This window comes from Hyla sarda, chromosome 8, assembly GCF_029499605.1.
Source record: "Hyla sarda isolate aHylSar1 chromosome 8, aHylSar1.hap1, whole genome shotgun sequence".
In the NCBI taxonomy this organism is placed as follows: Eukaryota; Metazoa; Chordata; class Amphibia; order Anura; family Hylidae; genus Hyla; species Hyla sarda.
This window is the reverse complement of record NC_079196.1, coordinates 98,611,269-98,633,105: the sequence shown is the minus strand read 5'-3', so window position 1 is coordinate 98,633,105 and position 21,837 is coordinate 98,611,269. Positions and strand designations below refer to the sequence as shown.

The 21,837-nt window shown below is 42.3% G+C and overlaps 1 protein-coding gene across 1 annotated transcript in view; it reads left to right on the top strand.

Moving 5' to 3' along the window:
• The window catches only part of BMPR2 (bone morphogenetic protein receptor type 2), a 187,838-nt gene that overhangs the window by 120,200 nt on the left and 45,801 nt on the right, over nucleotides 1–21,837 (top strand). Inside the window, exons 4-8 of the mRNA XM_056534226.1 lie at nucleotides 5,446–5,556; nucleotides 11,331–11,422; nucleotides 13,138–13,368; nucleotides 18,616–18,730; nucleotides 19,396–19,556. Of these exons, the coding sequence (XP_056390201.1) occupies nucleotides 5,446–5,556; nucleotides 11,331–11,422; nucleotides 13,138–13,368; nucleotides 18,616–18,730; nucleotides 19,396–19,556 (710 nt within the window). The remainder of the gene's footprint in view (nucleotides 1–5,445; nucleotides 5,557–11,330; nucleotides 11,423–13,137; nucleotides 13,369–18,615; nucleotides 18,731–19,395; nucleotides 19,557–21,837) is intronic.

Here is a 21,837-nt window from a genome sequence, read left to right as displayed (position 1 = left end):
CAGAACAGCAAAAAAAAAAAAAAAAAAAAAACCCCATGGCATACTCTTTTGGAAACTACACCCCTCAAGGCACATAAGAAGGGGTCCAGTGAGCCTTAAAACCCCACAGGTGTTTAACGACTTTTCATTAAAAGTCGGATGTGTAAATGAAAACCTTTTTTTTTTCCACTAAAGTGCATTTTTTTCCCCAAATGTACCATTTTTACAAAAGGTAATAGGAGAAAATGCCCCCCAAAATGTGTAACTCCATCTCTTCTGAGTTTGGAAATATCCCATGTTAGAACTACAATGCTCAGAAGAGAAGGAGTCCCATTTGGCTTTTGGAAAGCAAATTTTGCTGAAATGTTTTTTGGGGGGCATGTCGCATTTAGGAAGCCCCTATGGTGCCAGAACAGCAAAAAAAAAAAACACATGGCATACTATTTTGGAAACTACACCCCTCAAGGAATGTAACAAGGGGTACAGGTGTTTGACGACTTTTTGTTAAAGTTGGATGTGTAAATGAAAAAAAACTTTTTTTCACTTAAATGCTGTTTTTTCCCCAAATTTTACATTTTTACAAGGGGTAATAGGAGAAAATGCCCCCCAAAATTTGTAACACCATTTCTTCTGAGTATGGAAATACCCCATGTGTGGATGTCAAGTGCTCTGCTGGCACACTACAGTGCTCAGAAGAGAAGGAGCGCCATTGAGCTTTTGGAGAGAGAATTTGTTTGGAATGGAAGTCAGGGACAAAGCCCCCGTGGTGCCAGAACAGTGGACCCCCACATGTAACCCCATTTTGGAAACTTCACCCCTCACAGAATTTAATAAGGGGTGCAGTGAGCATTTACACCCCACTGGCGTTTGACAGATCTTTAGAAAAGTGGGCTGTGCAAATGAAAAATTACATTTTTCATTTTCACGGACCACTGTTCCAAAAATCTGTCAGACACCTGTGGGGCGTAAATTCTCACTGCACCCCTTATTAAATTACGTGAGTGGTGTAGTTTCCAAAATGGGGGGGGGGGTCCTTTGTTCTGGCACTATGAGGGCTTTGTAAACACACGTGGTCTTCAATTCCGGACATTTTTTCTCTCCTTCTCTTCTGAGCATTGTAGTTCACCCGCAGAGCACTTTACATCCACATATGGGGTACGTTCTTACTCAGAAGAAATGGGGTTACAAATTTTGGGGGGCTTTTTTCCTATTTTCCCTTGTGAAAATGAAAAATGTAGGGTAACACCAGCATTTTTCCCATCCAACTTTACCGAAAATTCGTCAAACACCTGTGGGGTGTTAATGCTCACTATACTCCTTGTTACGTTCTGTGAGGGGTGTCGTTTCCAAAATGGGGTCACACGTGGGTATTTATTTTTTTTGTGTTTATGTCAGAACCGCTGTAAAATCAGCCACCCCTGTGCAAATCACAAATTTAGACCTCAATTGTACATAGTGCGCTCTCACTCCTGAGCCTTGTTTTGCGACCATAGAGCATTTTACGCCCACATATGGGGTATTTCCTTACTCAATAGACATAGGGGGAGATTTATCAAAACCTATGCAGAGGAAAACTTGCCCAGTTGCCCATAGCAACCAATCAGATTTCTTCTTAAATTTTTCACAGGCCTTCATAAAAATGAAAGAAGCAAGCTGATTGGTTGCTATGGACAACTGGGCAAGTTTTCCTCTGCACTGATTTTGATAAATCTCCCCCATTGTGTTACAAATTTTTGCGGTCTCTTTTTTCTTTTACCTCTTGTGAAAATAAAAAGTATGGGGCAACCCCCATGTATTTTATTTTTTATTTTTTTACACTAACAGGCTGGTGTAGACCCCAACTTATTGTAGTGTAGTGTTTTTAGGGTACATTCGCACTGGCAGGGGTTTACAGTAAGTTTCACGCTAGGAGTTTGCAGCAACTCAAACTTGAAGCAGGAAACTCACTGTAAACCCTGTACATTAATATGAAGGGGGGGGGGGGGCAAACCTCCTGTTGTTGCAAAACTACAACTCCCAGCATGCACTGACAGACCGTGCATGCTGGGAGTTGTACTTTTGCAACAGCTGGAGGCACACTGGTTGGAAAACCTTCAGTTAGGTTCTGTTACCTAACTCAGTATTTTCCAACCAGTGTGCCTCCAGCTGTTGCAAAACTACAACTCCCAGCATGTACTGATCGCCGAAGGGCATGCTGGGAGATGTAGTTATACAAGAGCTGGAGACACGCAACTACAACTCCCAGCATGTACTGATCGCCGAAGGGCATGCTGGGAGATGTAGTTATGCAACATCTGGAGGTATGCAACTACTACTCCCAGCATGTCAAGACAGCTGTTTTCTGTTTGGGCATGCTGGGCGTTATAGTTTTGCAAGATCTGAAGTGCCACAGTTTAGAGACCACTGCACAGTGATCTCCAAACTGTAGCCCTCCAGCTGTTGCAAAACTGCAAATCCCAGCATGCCCAAACAGCAAACAGCTTCCATAGGATCGCCGCACCAGGGAGCCACATCGCCGTCATCTGCCGCCCGCCACCGATCGCCGATGGTAAATGGACCTCCGTCGCCGGTCGCCGTTGGTTCCCATGTTCTGCCCGGACTGCTGTGGGTGGGCAGAACCATACTTTAACCCCCCGCCCCCAATCTGCTATTGGTTTGTCGCTTCTGACAGACCAATAGCAGGGATAGGAGGGTTGGACAACCCGATCCCCCTTATTTTTCGGGTCACCTGACACCCATATGATCCGGTATCGCTGCAAATCACCGGTGTGGGGGTCCCCTGGGCATTGGCACAGGCATGGGCATTGGTCCCCTGGGCATTGGCACTGGATGCCTGCTGATAGATATCAGCAGTCATCCCGGTCCGGTCCCCGCACGTCAAGGCGTACCTGTACGCCCATTGTCCTTAAGGGATTAAGTAGGGAATCCAATACAATTTCACTAGCCTGATGCTCTATGATTAAAAGTGTAAATGTCATTTAACAAAACTTTTGACAAGTCAGAGAGACATGTCAAACATTTTGATCAGTCAGAGCCTGGGTGTTCAGATGATCATGAGAACAAAGTGTGCGGCTGAGCACTTCACTCCGGACTCTGTGCAATAGCTATTCAATTGCAGGAAACGGGCTTTATAGGCTCATAGTGGAGCCTGTCTCCTGTAACTGAATGGAGATCACAGGGAGTGACTCTGTCATATGTGAAAAGTTTTGTTAAATGACAGGGACAGTGGGAAATATGGGTGACATCTCCTGTGGAAGTTGTGATGGTTGTTACCCAGTCTACCAGGAATAGAAACAGTTGCACATAATTTATAATTTTTGACAGGAGAGGATGACTTGTTTTACATGGGGGCTTTCACCGATCTTATACCAGCAAATATTTAGTTGCCTACGTCAGTGTTATTTTTCAATGCCAGATCATCAGATAATTACACACAAAGATCCTCATTAACACATTTCCTTCCTGGCTGCTTCCTTTGTGTTATTATTTGGGATTCCTGGTATGGGGAAAAGTCGAACAGTCTGGAGCCAGGAAAACTTTAGTTCTGTTATTTGTACTTCTTATAACATAGTTGCTCCATTGTCAAAACACCCTAGCGTAGATTCTTCATTTTAGCATTTCAAGCATTATTTGGGATTTTTAGAAATAATCGGGACATTTATCATTGTTGCTTTGGTAAGTAAATTCTGTAGCCATTTCTTTCTTGCTTTGGTTTTTGCTTATGTGTGACATATTTATCATACTATCACAAGGGGTTGATAACTGTAACCTACATAAGCAAAAACCAATAAATCACTTTTGAATACCATTTTTTTTAGAACACATTCCTGTAAGGCTGTTTGTGACTTTTTGCTTACCCACAAAAGTCACACAAAAAAGTGCTTAGGTGCATGTGCGACTTTTTGTGCGACTTTTGTAAGCAAAAAAGGCTCTAAATACCTTAATAAGTGTCCCCCTATATGTTTATGTCCCTCCTGGAGCTGTTATCTGGACATATTTGCTTATTGAATATATAACAGTGGTTTATGTCAACCAGTTAGCCATGGTGGACCATGGTGATGATGTCTGCAATAGCACATTTTATTCCTAGAGATGTAACTCTGTATAACTATTAGATAAACTAAGGAAGAAACCGGAATTACATGTAATATATATAGAAATGATAGACTTTTTTTATTTTACAGATCCATTAAATAATTTAGACAATTTGCATACAGCTACAATCTGTGTTGGATTTTTTTCAGCCAAATAGATTATTGCTTGATTAAATCAGAAGTTGTGAGCTAACTCAACTTTTTCTGCAGTTTTTCTTCAGTTTTCTGTGTTATAATAGATTTCTGTCTATGGCCATAATACTTCTTAGATGTAGTGCAGCACAGAGCTCTGAATTATAGGAATTCAGCTGTCAGGGATATATCTTTTGATAAGGTTAAACACAGCACAAGATAAGGAAGGTAATGTATTTACAAAATAACCAGATAGGCAGTATCTCTATATAACCTTATACTTGCGGTTATTAGTTTAGCCCTGCTTTCATGACATACTGTATGTCACGTACCGGCAGGACTGGTAGTGAAACCTCTGGACCAGAGAGGCGATGGCGCAGGTTGTACCAGAGAACCGGTTCTAAGTGGTTACTGGTTTTCACCAGAGCCCGCCGCAAGGCGGTATGGACTTGCTGCGGCGGTAACCACCATGTCGTATCCTCCAGTAGCAACTCGATCTCTCTGGCGGCTGATATGGCGTGGTACACAGGGAGCAGGCAGAAGCGTAGTCAGACGTAGCAGAGGTCAGGGCAGGCGACAAGGGTTCAAAGGTGAGTAGGCGGTAGCAACGGGTTCGGCAACAGGCAAGGCAATACACACAATAGGGAACGCTTTCTCAGAGGCACTAGGGCACAAAGATCTGGCAAGGGCCGGAAGGGGCAGGTGCCTTTTATTGGGAAGGACAGGGGAAGTGAGGAACCAGCGCACCAATTACCGGTGCGCTGGCCCTTTAAATTTATTGACGGGGGCGCGTGCGCCCTAGAGAACGGGGCCGTGCGCGCCGGGAGGCAGAGGTGGACGGCGCAGGGAGCGGGGAGCCAGGTAAGTGGAATAGGGACGCGGCGCGTGAACGGGGACCAGCCGTCACAGCAGCCGCGGAACCCGGTCAGTCACACCGGGGACGCCGGGATCCCGAGGCAGTAGGCCGAGGGAGCGGGCGCTCCGGTCCGGGGAAGGGGACCGGAGCGCACGCTGTGACACTGTATTATTGTGACTATATGCAGAGTTATTTCTTATTATTATATTCTTATTATCGAATTCCTGGTCGGAAATAGTAACTAAATCCAAAAAGAGGTAAATAATATTTCTACACCATTAAAATCTAAAAAAGCTATACATGCAATGAGCTTGAGGTTTAATTGCAGAAATAATGTTGCAGTGTTTACAGAGTAGAATAACAGTATCTTTTTTCTCTTTTCAGCTCGTCCAGGTTGGGAGCATCGTGAGTTGACAGTCATCATTGCTCTCGCTTCTGTATCAGTCCTGGCTGTACTCATTGCTGTCTTCTTCTTCACATACAGAATATTTGGAGGTATGTAACACCCAATATTTTCATTTAATTAATAATGTACATGGTTCACTGTGTCATTATATAATAACTAAATGCATAACAATTATTTCAACATGCCCGATCCTACTCTTTCTCCAATATCATTGGTTGGAAGGCCCCATAAACATTAAGCAGACATGCCAAAATCAGTTGGTGCACGTTGGGAAACCCTCATAAACATTAGACACTCTTCTGCTGCTGAAATCTGTGGGCTCAAATGACTTTTCTTTTGTGTGTATAGGGGCCTTAACTGAACAGCTATAAATGTATTCAGAGATAAACCCTGTGTTGTTCAACAATCAACACATAAAATTATCTCTGTATAGGGATGTTTAAATGTATTCCAAACTAAGGGAATGTTTATTTTAAAAGTAAAATGAATAAAGTGATTCTAGAAGAAAATTAAAAATGTGATATACCTGTATATACCATATTTTATTATTTGTACTACACAATGTCATCATTCTAAAATACAGATTCTGGATTAGATTGTTCTGCAAATTCCAGTCCCTATTATTGCAAAAGAACTAAAACACAAATTTAACTTAGATAACATGCAAATTAAAAATGAAATTAAAAGACAAGATGGAAAAGTATGGCTAGTTATAAGGTTAATCAGGCACAGACTTTAGTTAAAGAGTTACATACAGCACTTGTGTTTACATCATTCTTTTTATACAGAACTTTCCTCTGTGAATTGTCAAGGCTACATGTTTATCTCCTATCAAATATTTGATATTGTTATGTCTAAAATAGTGTTGTATTGCAATGGTCTTGAGTTTACATCACAAGTTTGTCTCTAAAACATTATCTCTTGACAACACAAGCTGGTTCATCTTTCAGCATAAAGCTGTATACCTATCCATTTCATTGTATTTCCTTTGCACTGCTCCCCCATCATTCTTACAATCAGTGAAGGTCCCAAAGGTCACACCCTCACCAATCATAAAGACCTGGCATATCCTGGTAATATGCTGTCAGGTTTATGAGTTAGGAAAATGCCAACCTAAAGTTATTTCTATATTCCCTTAAAGGAAATCTGTCATCAGTGTCACCTGCACTGACCTGTCAGTACAGACAGGTAGTGCAGGTGACAATTATGACAATGATACTTACCTGTTCCATGTCGTGGTTCTCTGGCTATCATCATCTGTATCTTCCACTTCAGAGGGCAGAGCTTAGTGATGCCATTACTGCTCTATGTTAGCCGCAGGACCCAGCAGTGGGACCCACTAAGCTCCGCACATACTCCAAGTCGGAAGATACTGAAGGGGTTAACGGAAGATACCGAAAAGGGTAGCCGGAGACCCACGGCATGGAATGTGACCAGATAAGTATTGTTGTCATCAGTGTCACCTACACTACCTGTCTGTACCGACAGGTTAGTGCAGGTGACACTGGTGACAGATTTTCTTTAAAGAGCATAATAAACTGATCAGGAAGACTCCCCCAACATTATAAGCCTTAGGCAACATTAGACACAACCTACCTCTTTGTTCTGGAGGACCCTGGGCATCCAGTGAAATAATAGTTGCCTACAATATTTTAGCAGCTATGCATGGAATTGCATTACAGTTCCATTAACCTAAACGGGGTTGATGTCTGATGTTGATGGCACATCCTGAGGGTAATCCCTTAAAGGGGTACTCCGGTACCACAGTTTCATGGTTATCTAGCGTGTTTGTAGCAAGTTTAGCACTTTGGTAATTCACATGTTATACATCTGTCCACAGCATATATGTTTTTTACTGACCTCTTTTCTGTGAAGGAAGTTCAGTCGTTTTTCTGGTTGCTTTTGACTGTTGTGCACACCTGCAGCCATGTTTGTTCACTGTTGTGGACAAGACGTAATTGCTGCAGGCGTTGCTGTTTTTTCTTCTCCTGCAATGGTTTCGCCCCTTTTCCACACCCCTGTAATGAATATTCATTGAATTGTTGGGGAGGATGGATGTCTCCTCCCGCTGTCAGCCTGCCCTGCGTCTGGGTCACAATTTACGTAACCCCTTCCCCGCCATGAGGACCGTGCGCCCGCAGGGGGAATCAGGGGTATCAGCTATCATGATTCCCCCCTCTGGCGCACTGTCAGCTTCTCACCCACAGTCCCCATATCAGGGAATGAATTGTCAGCCGCAGCGCGCTGTCCCCACATTAGGGAACTAATGATATGTGACCAGCGGGTGCCGATCTCCTTCTCCTCCCCCCCAATAAATTTTCAGCCACAGCGCTGTCCCCACATTAGGGAACTAAGCATATGTGACCCGCGGGTGCTGATCTGATTACTGCCCTTCCACACCCCCCCCCTCCCCCAAAGCGATGTCCCCGCTAGAGTTAAAGGACACCTGTACTGCAAAATTTTCCATATTCCTGTGCCCGGCTGCAAAAATAAACTAGATGAACTTTGACTTACCTTCCAGCGTTCCCCTGTTGCTACGGAAATGGCCTCCTTGGTCATGGGAACGTCACACAGCTGTCAGCCTATCACTGGCCGCAGCGATGCCCCGCCTCCGCCAGTGAAAGGCTGAGCGCACTGTCATGTAAGGAGCCGGCTGGCTCCTTACATGACAGTGTGCTCAGCCTATCATCGGCCGAGGCGGGACATCTCTGCGGCTGGTGACAGGCTGTGTGACGTTCCCGTGACCGTGAGGCCGTTTCCGTAGCAACGGGGGAACGCTGTAAGGTAAGTCAAAGTTTATTTAGTTTATTTTGCAGCCGGGCACAGGAAAATGGAAAATTTAGCAGTACAGGTGTCCTTTAACCCTTGCAGGGACATCGCTTTTGGGAGAGAGTAGTGGAAGGGCAGGAATCAGATCAGTGCCCGCGGGTCATATATTCTTAGTTCCCTAATGTGGGGACAGCGCTGCGGCTGATAATTCATTGGGGGGGAGGGGGGGCGGGGGGAGAAGGAGAGCAGCGCCCGCGGGTCACATATCATTAGTTCCCTAATGTGGGGACAACGCTGCGGATGACAATTCATTGGGGGGGGGGAGAAGGAGAGAGGCGCCCGCGGGTCACATATCATTAGTTTCCTAATGTGGGGACAGCGCTGCGGCTGACAATTCATTGGGGCGGGGGGGGCGGGGGGAGAATGAGAGCAGCGCCCGCGGGTCAGATATCATTAGTTCCCTAATGTGGGGACAACGCTGCGGATGACAATTCATTGGGGGGGGGGGAGAAGGAGTGCAGTGCCCGCGGGTCACATATCATTAGCTCCCTAATGTGGGGACAGCGCTGCGGCTGACAATTCATTGGGAGGGGGCGGGGGAGAGCAGCCCCCGCGGGTCAGATAAGATCAGTTCCCCCCTCTGACCATTCATTTCCTGATGTGGGGACTGTGGGGTGACAGTGGGTGGGAGGACTATACTAATGAGCAGGGCGGGGATAGGGAGTGCTAAAGGGGAAAGAAAAAAAAAGCTGCAACGCAAAACAAGTTGGGCAGGCTACAAGGCATGCTGGGAGCTGTAGTTTCTAAAACAAAGGCAAAACGGAAATAGATGCTACACTACATAGACACACTTGTGCAAAAAAGGAAAAGAGAGACAAACAAAGAGCAAGCACAAGACCAGAGATAACAAGAAAACTCACTTGCAAGGGTAAGTAGAAACTAAAAAAACACATTGACCACCGGAGTACCCCTTTAATATCAATGTCCACAAAACATTGTTAAAATAAATTGTCTGAAACATTCAACTTGGAAATAAATACTGTCTTTTTAACCAACACCCAAAGGGCACATTCACACTACGGAATACAAATGGGCTGGTATTAGGGGTGGACATTCTGAGCACAGCAGTGCCATCTGAGCTAGGATTGCTTGGACTTGGGCCATCACCATTTACGGCAATGCATATCTGTCACATACCGGCAGGATAGGTAGTGGATCCTCTGGACCAGAGAGGCGATGGCACGGGTTGTACTGGAGGACCGGTTCTAAGCAGTTACTGGTTTTCACCAGAACCCGCCGCAAGGCGGGATGGACTTGCTGCGGCGGTAACTACCAGGTCGTATCCCCCAGGAACAACTCAACCTCTCTGGCAGCTGATATAGCGTGGTACACAGGGAGCAGGCAAGAGCGTAGTCGGACGTAGCAGAGGTCAGGGCAGGCAGCAAGGGTTCACAGGCGAGTATACAGTAGCAATGGGTTCGGCAACTGGCAAGGCAATATCACAGTAGGGAATGCTTTCTCAAAGGCACTAGGCACAAAGATCCGGAAAGGGCAGGAAGGGACAGGTGCCTTTTATTGGGAAGGGCCAGTAGGAGGTGAGGAACAAGCGCACCAATTACCGGTGCGCTGGCCCTTTAAATTTACTGAAGCCGGCGCGCGCGCGCCCTAGAGAGCGCCGGGATCCAGGAGAGCAGAGCAGGTAAGTCGAACAGGGACGCGGCGCGTGAGCGGGGACCAGCCACCACGCTAGCCGCGTCCCTGCCACTGTGAGACCTGCGCTCCCGGAGACGCTGAGGCCCCGGAGCAGAGGACAGAGGCAGCGGGCGCTCCGGTCCGGAGGTGAAGACCGGAGCGCTCGCTGTGACAATATCCAAGCGGATCTGCTAAAAGAATGAACATGCTCTCCCATGGAATTTTCTTTTTATGAACTTCAGCAGTGTGCACAGTGCAGCACAATCCCATTAAAAAAATATGAGGCTGCTGCAGTGCCTAAGGCTCTTTGACGAGCTGAAACGCGTCACTTGTGACTACTACGTTTTTGTACCTGTGGTGTTTTATGCAGTAAAAAGCTACGCTTTAAAGGGAGCAGCGCTGGACCTTGTTCTTTGTTCGAGGCTGCTGCAGTGGAATTGCTGAGCAGAATTCCGCTCGGAAATTCTGTAATGTGAATGTCCCCTCACTCCATGACCTGTGGCAGTGCTGGTCATTTTTTCAATTTTTGGCAGTTTTACTTGATAGAAGGCCCCATTACAGTAAACTTACCACAAGGTTTACCCCGGTTGTTATTTTCAGTGGGGCAGTGTTCTGTTTTCCTGCAGTGCCAAGACAGGGAAAATGTATCATAAGGGTACGTTCCCACACGGCTTATTTTGCTGCGTATTTGCTGCGTATTTGGTGCTGTGTATTTTCCTACCCATTGACTTCAACAGAGAAAATAAAATACGCAGCAGCAAATACGCAGCAAATACGCCGTGTGGGAATGTACCCTTACACAGTGTCTATTCAATACAGCAGGATGCCTGTGTAATGCAGGACACGTCCTCCAGAGCGAGAAATTGTGTTTGTAACTGCTCTCTAACATGGCCATCAGATGAAAATCCAGAAAAAGGGACCCCCCATCTATAACCTAATGTATAATATTAGAAAATGGGTTTTTAAGATTGGACAACCTCTTTAAGCTGACCAAACAATGGGAATTCCAAAATGTGGTTTTTCTAAAGATTTTGTCATTTGGCTAATGTAGGTTGTTGCTTATTGTCATAATTAAAATGGCAAATTGTAGATTAAACTCTGCCTTGATCTGTAGCCTGGGTTAGGCTTTTATTGATTGGGTGCACATCAGTGGCCTTAAAGTGGGCACTTAAAGTATTGCTAAAAACTGCAGTTGACAAGTGCAGACAATATGTGACATGGATTTTTTATTTTTTTTTTTACAAATATCTGTTGTTGTAAAGCAGACTAAGAGCCATACATGGTTTAAATCTATCAGATCTTACAATGATCAAGATAGACATGTAATGGTATTGTGCCAATTTCACAGTAAGTTCAGTGGACTCATCCTCTGATTCTTGACTCCTCTATTTCATTTCTTTAGACGACCGTAAACAAAGTCTTCACAGTATGAATATGATGGAAGCTGCAACCTCAGAGCCATCCCTGGACCTGGACAACCTGAAGCTATTGGAGGTAAAAAATAAATAAATAAAAATAAAAAAAAATCTATAAATTTATTGTCATGTTGGAAGATTTTGACTGATTAAAAAAAAAAAAAAAAACCTATATTGTTTTATAGAGAACTCCATTCTCTTCTCTGAATAAAAAAATGTAAAACACCCAATTGCTCATACTATGAATAAGTGTATGTTTACACAACATGATCTATTCTGGAATCCATGGGAGAAACCCAAGACATAATGTACCTTCGGATTTCTACTGTGGACTTCTAATTTGTATGCTTGTTTAGGATATGGGTTTGCTCTACTCAATGCCAATGACAGTTCTGTTTTTGTGATGCGGATTTCAGTTCCTTATCACAAAAAGTGAGAAGTTGGACCAATATGGAATTCATGTGTATTCCAGAGCAGCAGAAGAAAAAACTCTGTATGAACAAGGTCTTTAGGTCAGTCACTGTTTAATTTTGCGATTTCAAGATGGTTGTCCACTTCCAAAGAATAGTGACACAACTTTCCACAGGTTGTGTTTGGTATTGCAGCTCAGCCTCATTCCCTTCAATAGATTTATAATACAATAAGAGATACAACCCATAGACAGGTGTGGCCCTATTTAGTCTTATAACCACTAGATGCCAAACTGAAGTCATATTACATATCACAATTGGGTGCATTGAAAGAAGCATCAGTTGTAACAATATTGTTGTACTGGTATAATAGTACATCACACTTTCCTAAAGTCTTTTAATTAATATAACAAATTCAATTTTTCCATATTACTGGAGTTCTTCCAATTTCACTAATAGGGTGGGGCGGGAAAATCTAGTCCCCGCTGCTGTGTTATCAACACCATTTGCAAACTACAGGCAACATGTACAACAATTAATTACTATTAATTATCACAACAGTCATTTGAACAATTGTTCCCATCATAGCAAAATGAGACCCAGCAAAACGTTTTGATCACTGTATTGGTGACATAATTTTAAAGATGACATTCAAACTCCTCCTCAACACAGGGTAACTCAGGATCCATATTCTAATGATCCCAGGGGTCCTAGCAGTGGGGCCCCTAGCAATCTTATATTCATCAGCTATGCTGTAGACACTACTTTCATTGCTAGTTGTACTGCATGTGACCTCTGAGGTGACCGATTGGCTGCAGTGGTCACATGTTGGTGGCTAGTAAACAGAGACCAGGGTGCCCACTGGAGCTTCTGCACTAGACGGCTGTGTTATCAGAGAGGTAAGGATAGAGGTAAGCCATAGACACTAATCCCCTATGCGCAAGATTAGCCATGCAGAGCAGTTGTAATGCCAGGTCCCCGTACGGGAGACCCCCCCCCCACCACCACCACCACCACTACCACCACGATCAGACACTTATCCCATAGGGGATAAGTTTCTATGGCTGCAGTACTCCTTTAAGTGAATAATCACCAATGTGAAAAATATAAATTTCATGTTGTGGCCACCATTGAGACAAAAGAACTATACATATATAGAAATGTCTGCCACATGCTTACTCTGTCTATCATACGATGATACTGACCACTCACGGCTATTAATGCAGGTTTCAGTCAATCTTTGTTCAGTCACTTATTTCTTTAAATCTTAGTAATTGGTTAGTCACACAAGAGTGATTGCTTTCAGTAGATTACTAAGCAATGAGATTATCAAACAATTAACCAAAGAAGTAATAAGAAATTTATTTCTCTTTAATGTCCTTAGCTCATTGGCCGTGGCCGATATGGCTCGGTGTACAAAGGATCATTGGATGAGCGTCCAGTGGCAGTAAAAGTCTTCTCTTTCAACAACCGTCAGAACTTCATCAATGAAAGGAGTATTTACCGCACTCCTTTGCTGGAACATGATAACATAGCTCATTTTATTGTGGCTGATGAGAGAGTGACTTCAGATGGGCGTCTGGAATACCTTCTAGTAATGGAGTATTACGCAAATGTAAGTCTTGTCTAGTCTTCATCATTTGTCCTATTTTAATGCAGCTGTGTAATATGAGAACTGTCCTGGATTTTAAAATGACCGGTGCTTCTTACTGTTATATAGGATGGATGATGACTGCATCTAAGAGCCAATCTTTAAAGGGGTACTCCGGTGGAAAAACATTTTTTTTAAATCAACTGATGCCAGAAAGTTAAACAAATTTGTAAATTACTTCTATTAAAAAATATTTGTCCTTCCAGTACTTATTAGCAGTTGTATGCTACAGAGGAAATTCTCTTTGAACTTCTCTTTTGTCTTGTCCACAGTGCTCTCTGCTGACACCTGAGGTCCGTATCAAGAACTGTCCAGAGCAGGACAAAATCCCCATAGCAAACCTATGCTGCTCTGGACAGTTCCTGACATGAACAGAAGTGTCAGCAGAGAGCACTGTGGACAAGACAAAAAAGAAATTCAAAAAGAAAAGAATTTCCTCTGTAGCATACAGATGCTAATAAGTACTGGAAGGATTAAGATTTTTAAATAGAAGTAATTTACAAATCTGTTTAACTTTCTTGCACCAGTTCATTTAAAAAAAAGTTTTCCACTGGAGTACCCCTTTAAAGGGCTATTCCGACAATACCATTTTATTTATAACTGACTCAGGGTGTTTAAAAAATAAAATACAAAGTACACTCACCTTTCTCGACTATCCACAGCTACTGTTCTGATGCTCCCTAGTGTGATACCGTAATGAGTAAAGGTAACGCAGAAGTGTGAATGTGCGCTTACCAAGTCGGGTTGTACTACGTCCAAGTACAACCATGGATAAAAGTGCATAGAATGTGGGGTTTCAGCAGCCGCTCGAACTTTCACAGACAACAGATCCAGACCAATTTCCTCCAAAATGGGCAGAGTCAGGAAGGCGCTTGAAACCAAGGTGAGGGTAAAACTTCTACTTTATTCCCATAGTGCAACGCATTTCGCGGAAGTTCTGCTTAATCAGGCAACGAATGCCTGATGAAGCGGAACTTCCGTGAAACGCATTGGATTATGGGAATAAAGTAGAAGTTTTACCCTCACTTTGGTTTCAAGCGCCTTCCTGACTCTGCCCATTTTGGAGGAAATTGGTCTGGATATATTGTAGTACAAGGACGCGTTTCGACGTGGGAGCCTTCCTCAGGTGTCTGCCTAGGCAGACAGCTGAGGAAGGCTCCCACGCTGAAACGCGTCCTTGTACTACACTATGGCATAATACATCTTCACTGTGCATTACTGGTGAGTGCTAGGTATCATCTTTCTTCTAACTATACCAGAAATCTGATGAACCCCATTAATGTACTGTGTTTACTGCTGTTGAATTAAAAACAGAACAGAGCATCCAGCACAGATGTGAACCCAGCCTTAGATCGTGCCAAACATAATATTCATACACGTGCTATTCACTAAATGGATTGCCAGCATCTTACTAGAGGTTTGTGTTTATGACAGACACAAAAATATTGTTAAGCTCCTGTATACACAATGGTACTCAGTGCATAGACTTTTAAAAATCCATTGTACAGATAAGGAGAAAAATACTGAGAACAAGCACATTTGGCATGTGTTCTGTTTATATACTGGTGCCAGTCTGCTGCGGAGTTTAGCTCGTTTGACAAAAACTTACAGAACATGGCTGTTCCATTTTGTTTTGGAAAATAGTAAGAAAGATAAGACTTTTCACTTTGTGTTACTTACTTTTTAACCTTCTGTGCCGAATGTTAACCCATAATGAGGAGATTTAAGAAATCTGGGCTAAAAGGGTACCTCTTATCAAATAAACTTTTGATATATTTTAGATTAATGAATGTTGAATAACTTTCCAATAGCATGTTAAGGAAAAATATGCTTCTTTCTATTGTATTTTTCCCGATCAGTCCTGTCTGCAAGCATTTCTGACTCATGCTGGAGTCCTAAACACTCAGAGCTGCCAGCCTGCTTTGTTCACGGCCAAACAGGCTGTGAACAAAGCAGGCTGGCACCTCTGAGTGTTCTCCTTTGTGAACAAAGCAGACTGGCCGCTCGTAGTGTTTAGGACTCCAGCATGAGTCTGAAATGCTTGCTGCCAGGACTGGTAGGGAGACCCCTAGTGGTCATTTCTTCAAAGTGGAAAATGAAATAGAAAGAAGCATATTTTTTAATAACATGCAATTGTAAAGTTATTCTGCATACATTAATCTATAATATATCAAAAGTTTTTTTGATGAGAGGTACCCTTTAAAGACAACCCGTCACCTGTTTCATGCTGCCCAAACCAAGTTCAGCTTAAAATAGATACAGTCAGTGGGATGCCGGGACATTATGATTTACTCCAAGATGCTCAGGTATTTCAGAGATATCATAGTTTTAAATAGCCGCTGGGACCAGGGGAAGTAGTCACAGAGGGAGGTTTCCAAGACTGCTCCCTACTCTGCAAGCCTTAAAGGGGTTATCCAGGAAAAAAAAAATTTTTAATATATCAACTGGCTCCAGAAAGTTAAACAGATTTGTAAATTACTTCTATTAAAAAATCTTAATCCTTTCAGTACTCATGAGCTTCTCAAGTTAAGGTTGTTCTTTTCTTTCTAAATCCTCTCTGATGACACCTGTCTCGGGAAACGCCCAGTTTAGAAGCAAATCCCCATAGCAAACCTCTTCTAAACTGGTCGTTTCCCGAGACAGGTGTCATCAGAGAGCACTTAGACAGAAAAGAACAACCTTTATGGGGGAGATTTATCAAAACCAACAAAAGTGGCTGAGTTGCCCATAGCAACCAGAGTGCTTCTTTCATTTTTGAAAAGGTCTCTAAAAAATGATAGAAGCAATCTGATTGGTTGCTGTGGGCAACTCGGCAACTTTTCCTCTGGACAGGTTTTGATAAATCTTCCCCTATATGTCAGTGAATATTTGCATAGTTACCCTCTCTTGGGGAACAGCCCTTACTATTTTGCACCATTTACATATGTTTATTGGTTGTGTATAAATATAAAAATAATGAAAATAATTGACCTTTCGTATATCTGTGGTGAGCCACGGGGGTGCCATCATGTGAGGTGTATGGGGCAGATGTTGTAGCCCTGGGGCAGATGGCCCTAAATGTTTGTGATGCCAAGGCGTGGTTTTACCCAGAACCACCCAAACGGTAGCACCGCTAGTCCTAGTTTACGCAGAGCAAATAATAGTCCAAGGTCAGGTTAGGGTTAACGGTATCTTTACTGAGGTAGACATATGGTACAGTCTTTACAGCTAGGCCAGGATCCCAGAGAGGTGACCAGTAACACAGGGGACCTCGCAGTTTGCTGGGACTTGCAGTGACTTTGACAGACTTTAGCACAGCCACGCTGACTATAATAGACTTGACTGAAGATAGTGACAGCAGACATAGATGACTTGACTTACTGACTTGTGGCTGTAATTTAGGCTTGAGGCCTCCAGATGTGCTGAACACTGGCTCTTAGACGTCTGAACTGGACTTGACCTCAGCAGAAAGTGTGGTGGAAGAGAGAGTTTGTAGTACCTCCCCCTCTTATAAAGGGGGGCTGAGCACGGAGCCCATAGGCTAGCTACGGGTCACCTGGTGCTCTCTGGGTAACAAAACATGTGACTTTAACATGTGACAACCATTATCATGTGACTAATAACCATGTGACCATATCAAAGGTCCTTTACACACAATATACAATTATACAGATTATAGGGGTACAATGCAGGTGAGCCCTGGGGACATGCAAGGACTCAAGCTGATAGGACTGTGAGATGCATATCCCGTACTGGGACATCACACATCAAAACATAAGTGTCTCTTTTTGAACAACCAAACTGTTGGGAGGTACATTATATATATTATGTTTACAATATCAGGGTCAAGATGAAAGCCCCCCCCCCCCCCCCTAATAGACATATGTAGGCGAAACCTTTAATAAGTATTGGGGTCTCCCAAATCATCACAACTATGTCAGGAAAAAAAAAGATTGGGCATGCTGCATCTCAACATAACTCACCAGCAGAGGAATCCACACCGCAAATCACTTGAAAAATACTCTGTGTCAACATACCTTTAGTATGCAAATAAACCAAGATCACCACTTTCAGGATACTGATACATTTCAGAAGTCTGCATGTATTATAATTAATAAAGGGAACTGGGATTCCCATACTACCTCTTTAGTAAGGCTGGGTTCACACCACGTTTTTGCAATACAGTTCCCATATTGTCTTTTTTTTTCCCGTACCCAAAACCGTAGCCTACCACGGTTTTTGGTCTGGGTGAAAAACCTTATTGAAACGTATACGTTTTTTTTTCAACATGGGAGTCAAGGGGAACCATACAGAACCGTATGTGCGTATGGTTCCATCCGGTTTTCACCATACGGGTTTTGACTTTGCAAAGTTTTTTTTTCTTGGAATTTCAATCAAACAAGCGAAACTTTATTCATAATGGAGTGAAAAGTTAAAAACGTAGAATTTTTTTTTTCTTAAACCGTATACGGATTAACATTTGTACAGTTTAGTCAGGTTTTGAGGAATCCATTCCTTAATCAAAAACCTGATATGGGAACTGTATTGCAAAAATGTGGTGTGAACCCAGCCTAACTCCTGCATCGCTTTTGTTCAGTTAGACTATGCTCACACCAGCCTTTCAAGGGGTACTCCACTGGCCAGCATATGGAAGTAAATGTTCCAAACGCTGTTTTCGTGCTGCGGCGGTTGGCCACACCCATTGTGCCGTCACGGCCATGCCCCCTCAATGCAAGTCTATGGGAGGGGGCATGACAGCCGACCCCCACAGCACGAAAATAGCGTTCGGACCATTTACTTCCAAACGCAGACCAGTGGAGTACCCCTTTAAACACAACTAGGCTGGGTTCATCCTGTGTATTTGCATCCCATTGAAAGATGCTATTTTATTTGATGGGTAAATTAACCAATAAAACAGGATGCAACTGGACACCACAATGTTGCACATTCTTTTTTCTGTCCTGTTTACAGACAGGATCTCGAGGGACACTGTTTTTTTAAGTTAGCCAGAAGACAATGGCAACAGAATTAAAAGGGACAGTTTTTCTTCTAATCTCACAAAGCTTAGATAATAGAAGATGCTGCTTTGTTCCTAGATTGTAAAATATTACTCTTTTTTGTGTAGTATAGAAAGTTTGGTTGTTTTGCTGCCTCTTTATGAATAACATTACTAATATGTTTTCCTGCAATCATATGAGCTACAAATACATTGAATTCTTCTGTTGTCCGTAGGGATCTCTGTGCAAGTATTTAAGTGTTCACACTAATGACTGGCTTGGCTCTTGTCGCCTGGCACACTCGGTTACCAGGGGACTGGCGTATATGCACACAGAGTTATTACGAGGAGGTGAGTACTGAGTTCAGATTGTAATAGATACAAAGAAGGAAAAGTCACATAGTGAGTAAGAATAGCAGTATTAGTCTACAGGTATAATGTAAGTACGGTACATACTTGGATACTAGTTTGGTGTGAAAGCGAGATAGCAAATCATTCTCATCAGTACCCAAATGTAAAAAACAATAATATCTGGATTATATAAAAATTAACTAATCTGTTTCAATAATATACATTTCTGGGTCACATGTTTTTTCCCAGTCACTACATAAGTGGCAATAGTGGTAAAGAAGAAGTTAATCAAAGCTGTCCACGTAAAAATAAAAACTAGCTTACATGACTTGCACCACATTTTTTTTAATGTGACATTTTATAGACACATTTTTGCCACACTTGAAAGGAGGCTTGATTTACCGGAAAATGGTGTGGTCTTATTGAAACGGGTGGTCTTATGAAACAAACATTTCCCACTTTTTGCAAATATTTTTCCCATGAAAGTCTGCCAACTAATAGAAGATGCAAACTTAGACTAGACAGTCTTAACATGCAACTGATTTATTAAACAGCCCTATTGAATAAATATTGGCTGGTATATATGATCATGGATAATCTTTTATAAACCTATAAGATGCACATGGAGGCATATAACAATTCTTTGTCAATCTCTTCCTAAACAGATCACTATAAACCTGCTATTTCTCACCGTGATCTCAACAGCCGCAATGTTCTGGTGAAAAGTGATGGCTCCTGTGTTATCAGTGACTTTGGCTTGTCCATGCGCCTGACAGGAAACAGGCTGGTGAGGCCTGGAGATGAAGATAATGCAGCCATCAGTGAGGTGAGACTTTCAATGAATGGATAGATAGATAAATAAATACTAGTGTAAGTGCGTCAACTATAAGAAGTGCTATTTTCTGTCAATTTCTTTTTAAAGTCTCTTTTTTTTTACATCAAATGTTTTTGATGTCAAAAGTTTTGATTGGTCATTGTCTGAGAGTTCAGACTCCTACAGATCTTTAAATATTGCCGGGTGTATGTAGTGAACGGTTGGGGTCTGTACACTCAGACTTTTGACATGCTTCTGCCACATGTCAAAAGTTTTGTATAATGACAAAAACATTTTAAGTGATGGTCTGCATCTGTAAATGCAGCTTATAGCCTAGAATATGTGATTAAAAGGGGTACGTTTGTGGATTTTTTTTTTTTTTTTTTCAAATCAACTGGTTCCAAAAAGTTAAACAGATTTGTAAATTTCTACTATATAAAAATCTTAATCCATCCAGTACTTATCAGCTGCTGTATACTACAGAAGAAGTTGTATAGTTTTTTTCTGTTTGACCACAGTGCTCTCTGTGTCAGGAACTGTCCAGAGCAGGAAAGGTTTCCTATGGGGATTTGCTTCTACTCTGGACAGTTCCTGACATGGACAGAGGTGTCAGCAGAGAGCGCTGTGGTCAGACTGAAAAGAACTACAATACTTCCTCTGTAATACACAGCAGCTGATAAGTCCTGGAAGGATTAAGATTTTTAAATAGAAGTAATTTACAAATCTGTTTAACATTCTGGCACCAGTTGATTTGAAAAACAATGTTTTCCACCGGAGTACCCCTTTAAGTTTACATTTTAAAATGATGGCATACTGTATGTTAAAACTGGGACTGGGAAAGTCCAATATTCCAGATACTTAGAACGAGTCTATGGTTGTGTGAAAAATTGTTCCATGTCAATGCAGCTATAGAATGCATATAGTGCAAGGTATTGTAAATTAAAAAGCTGATATTGAGGAAAAGTGTTCCCTGAGAATGCTTACTGCCTGCTCAAACTGCAGCTTCTTCAGGAAGCTGTTCTGCAGGAACAGGTTGTGTATAGTGGGGATCAAAAGTTTGGGCACCCCAGGTAAAAATTTGTATTAATGTGCATAAAGAAGCCAAGGAAAGGAAAGATGGAAAAATCTCCAAAAGGCATCAAATTACAGATTAGACATTCTTATAATATGTCAACAAAAGTTCGATTTTATTTCCATCATTTACACTTTCAAAATAACAGAAAACAAAAAAATGGCATCTGCAAAAGTTTAGGCACCCTGCAGAATTTATAGCATGCACTGCCCTCTTTGCAAAGCTGAGACCTGCCAGTGTAATGGATTGTTCTCAATCATCATCTAGGAAGACCAGGGGATGTCAATCTCAAAGGTTTTCAATGCCCAGACTCATCTGACCTTGCCCCAACAATCAGCACCATGGGTTATTCTAAGCAGTTGTCTAGAAATCTGAAACTGAAAATAGTTGACGCTCACAAAGCTGGAGAAGGCTATAAGAAGATAGCAAAACATTTTCAGATGTCAATATCTTCTGTTCAGAATGTAATTAAGAAATTGCAGTCATCAGGAACAGTGGAAGTTAAAGCAAGATCTGGAAGACCAAGAAAAATATCAGACAGAACAGCTCGCAGGATTGTGAGAAAAACTATTCAAAACCCCCGTTTGACTGTACAATCCCTCCAGAAAGATCTGGCAGACACTGGAGTTGTGGTACACTATTCCACTATAAAGAGATACTTGTACAAATATGGTGTTCATGGAAGAGTCATCAGAAGAAAACATCTTCTATGTTCTCACCACAAAAATCAGCACTTGCACTTTGCAAATGAGCATATAGACAAGCCTGATGCATTTTGGAAACAAGTTCCGTGGACCGATGATGTTAAAATTGAACTTTTTGACCGGAATGAGCAAAGGTATGTTTGGAGAAGAAGGGGAACCAAATTTAATGAAAAGAAACCTCTGTCCAACTGTTAAGCATGGGGGTGGATCAATCAAAACTGGATTGCAGCCAGTGGCACAGGGAACATCTCACGAGTAGAAGGAAAAATTGATTCAATAAAATTTCAGCAAGTTTTGGATGCTAACTTTATGCCATCTGTGAAAAAGCTGAAGTTAAATAGAAGATGGCTTCTACAAATGGATAATGATCCTAAACACACCTCAAAATCCATCTAACTTTTGTTGATATATTATAAGAATGTCTAATCTGCAATTTGATGCCTTTTGGAGATTGTTCCATCTTTCCTTGGCTTCTTTATGCACATTAATAAAAATTTTTACCTGGGGTGCCCAAACT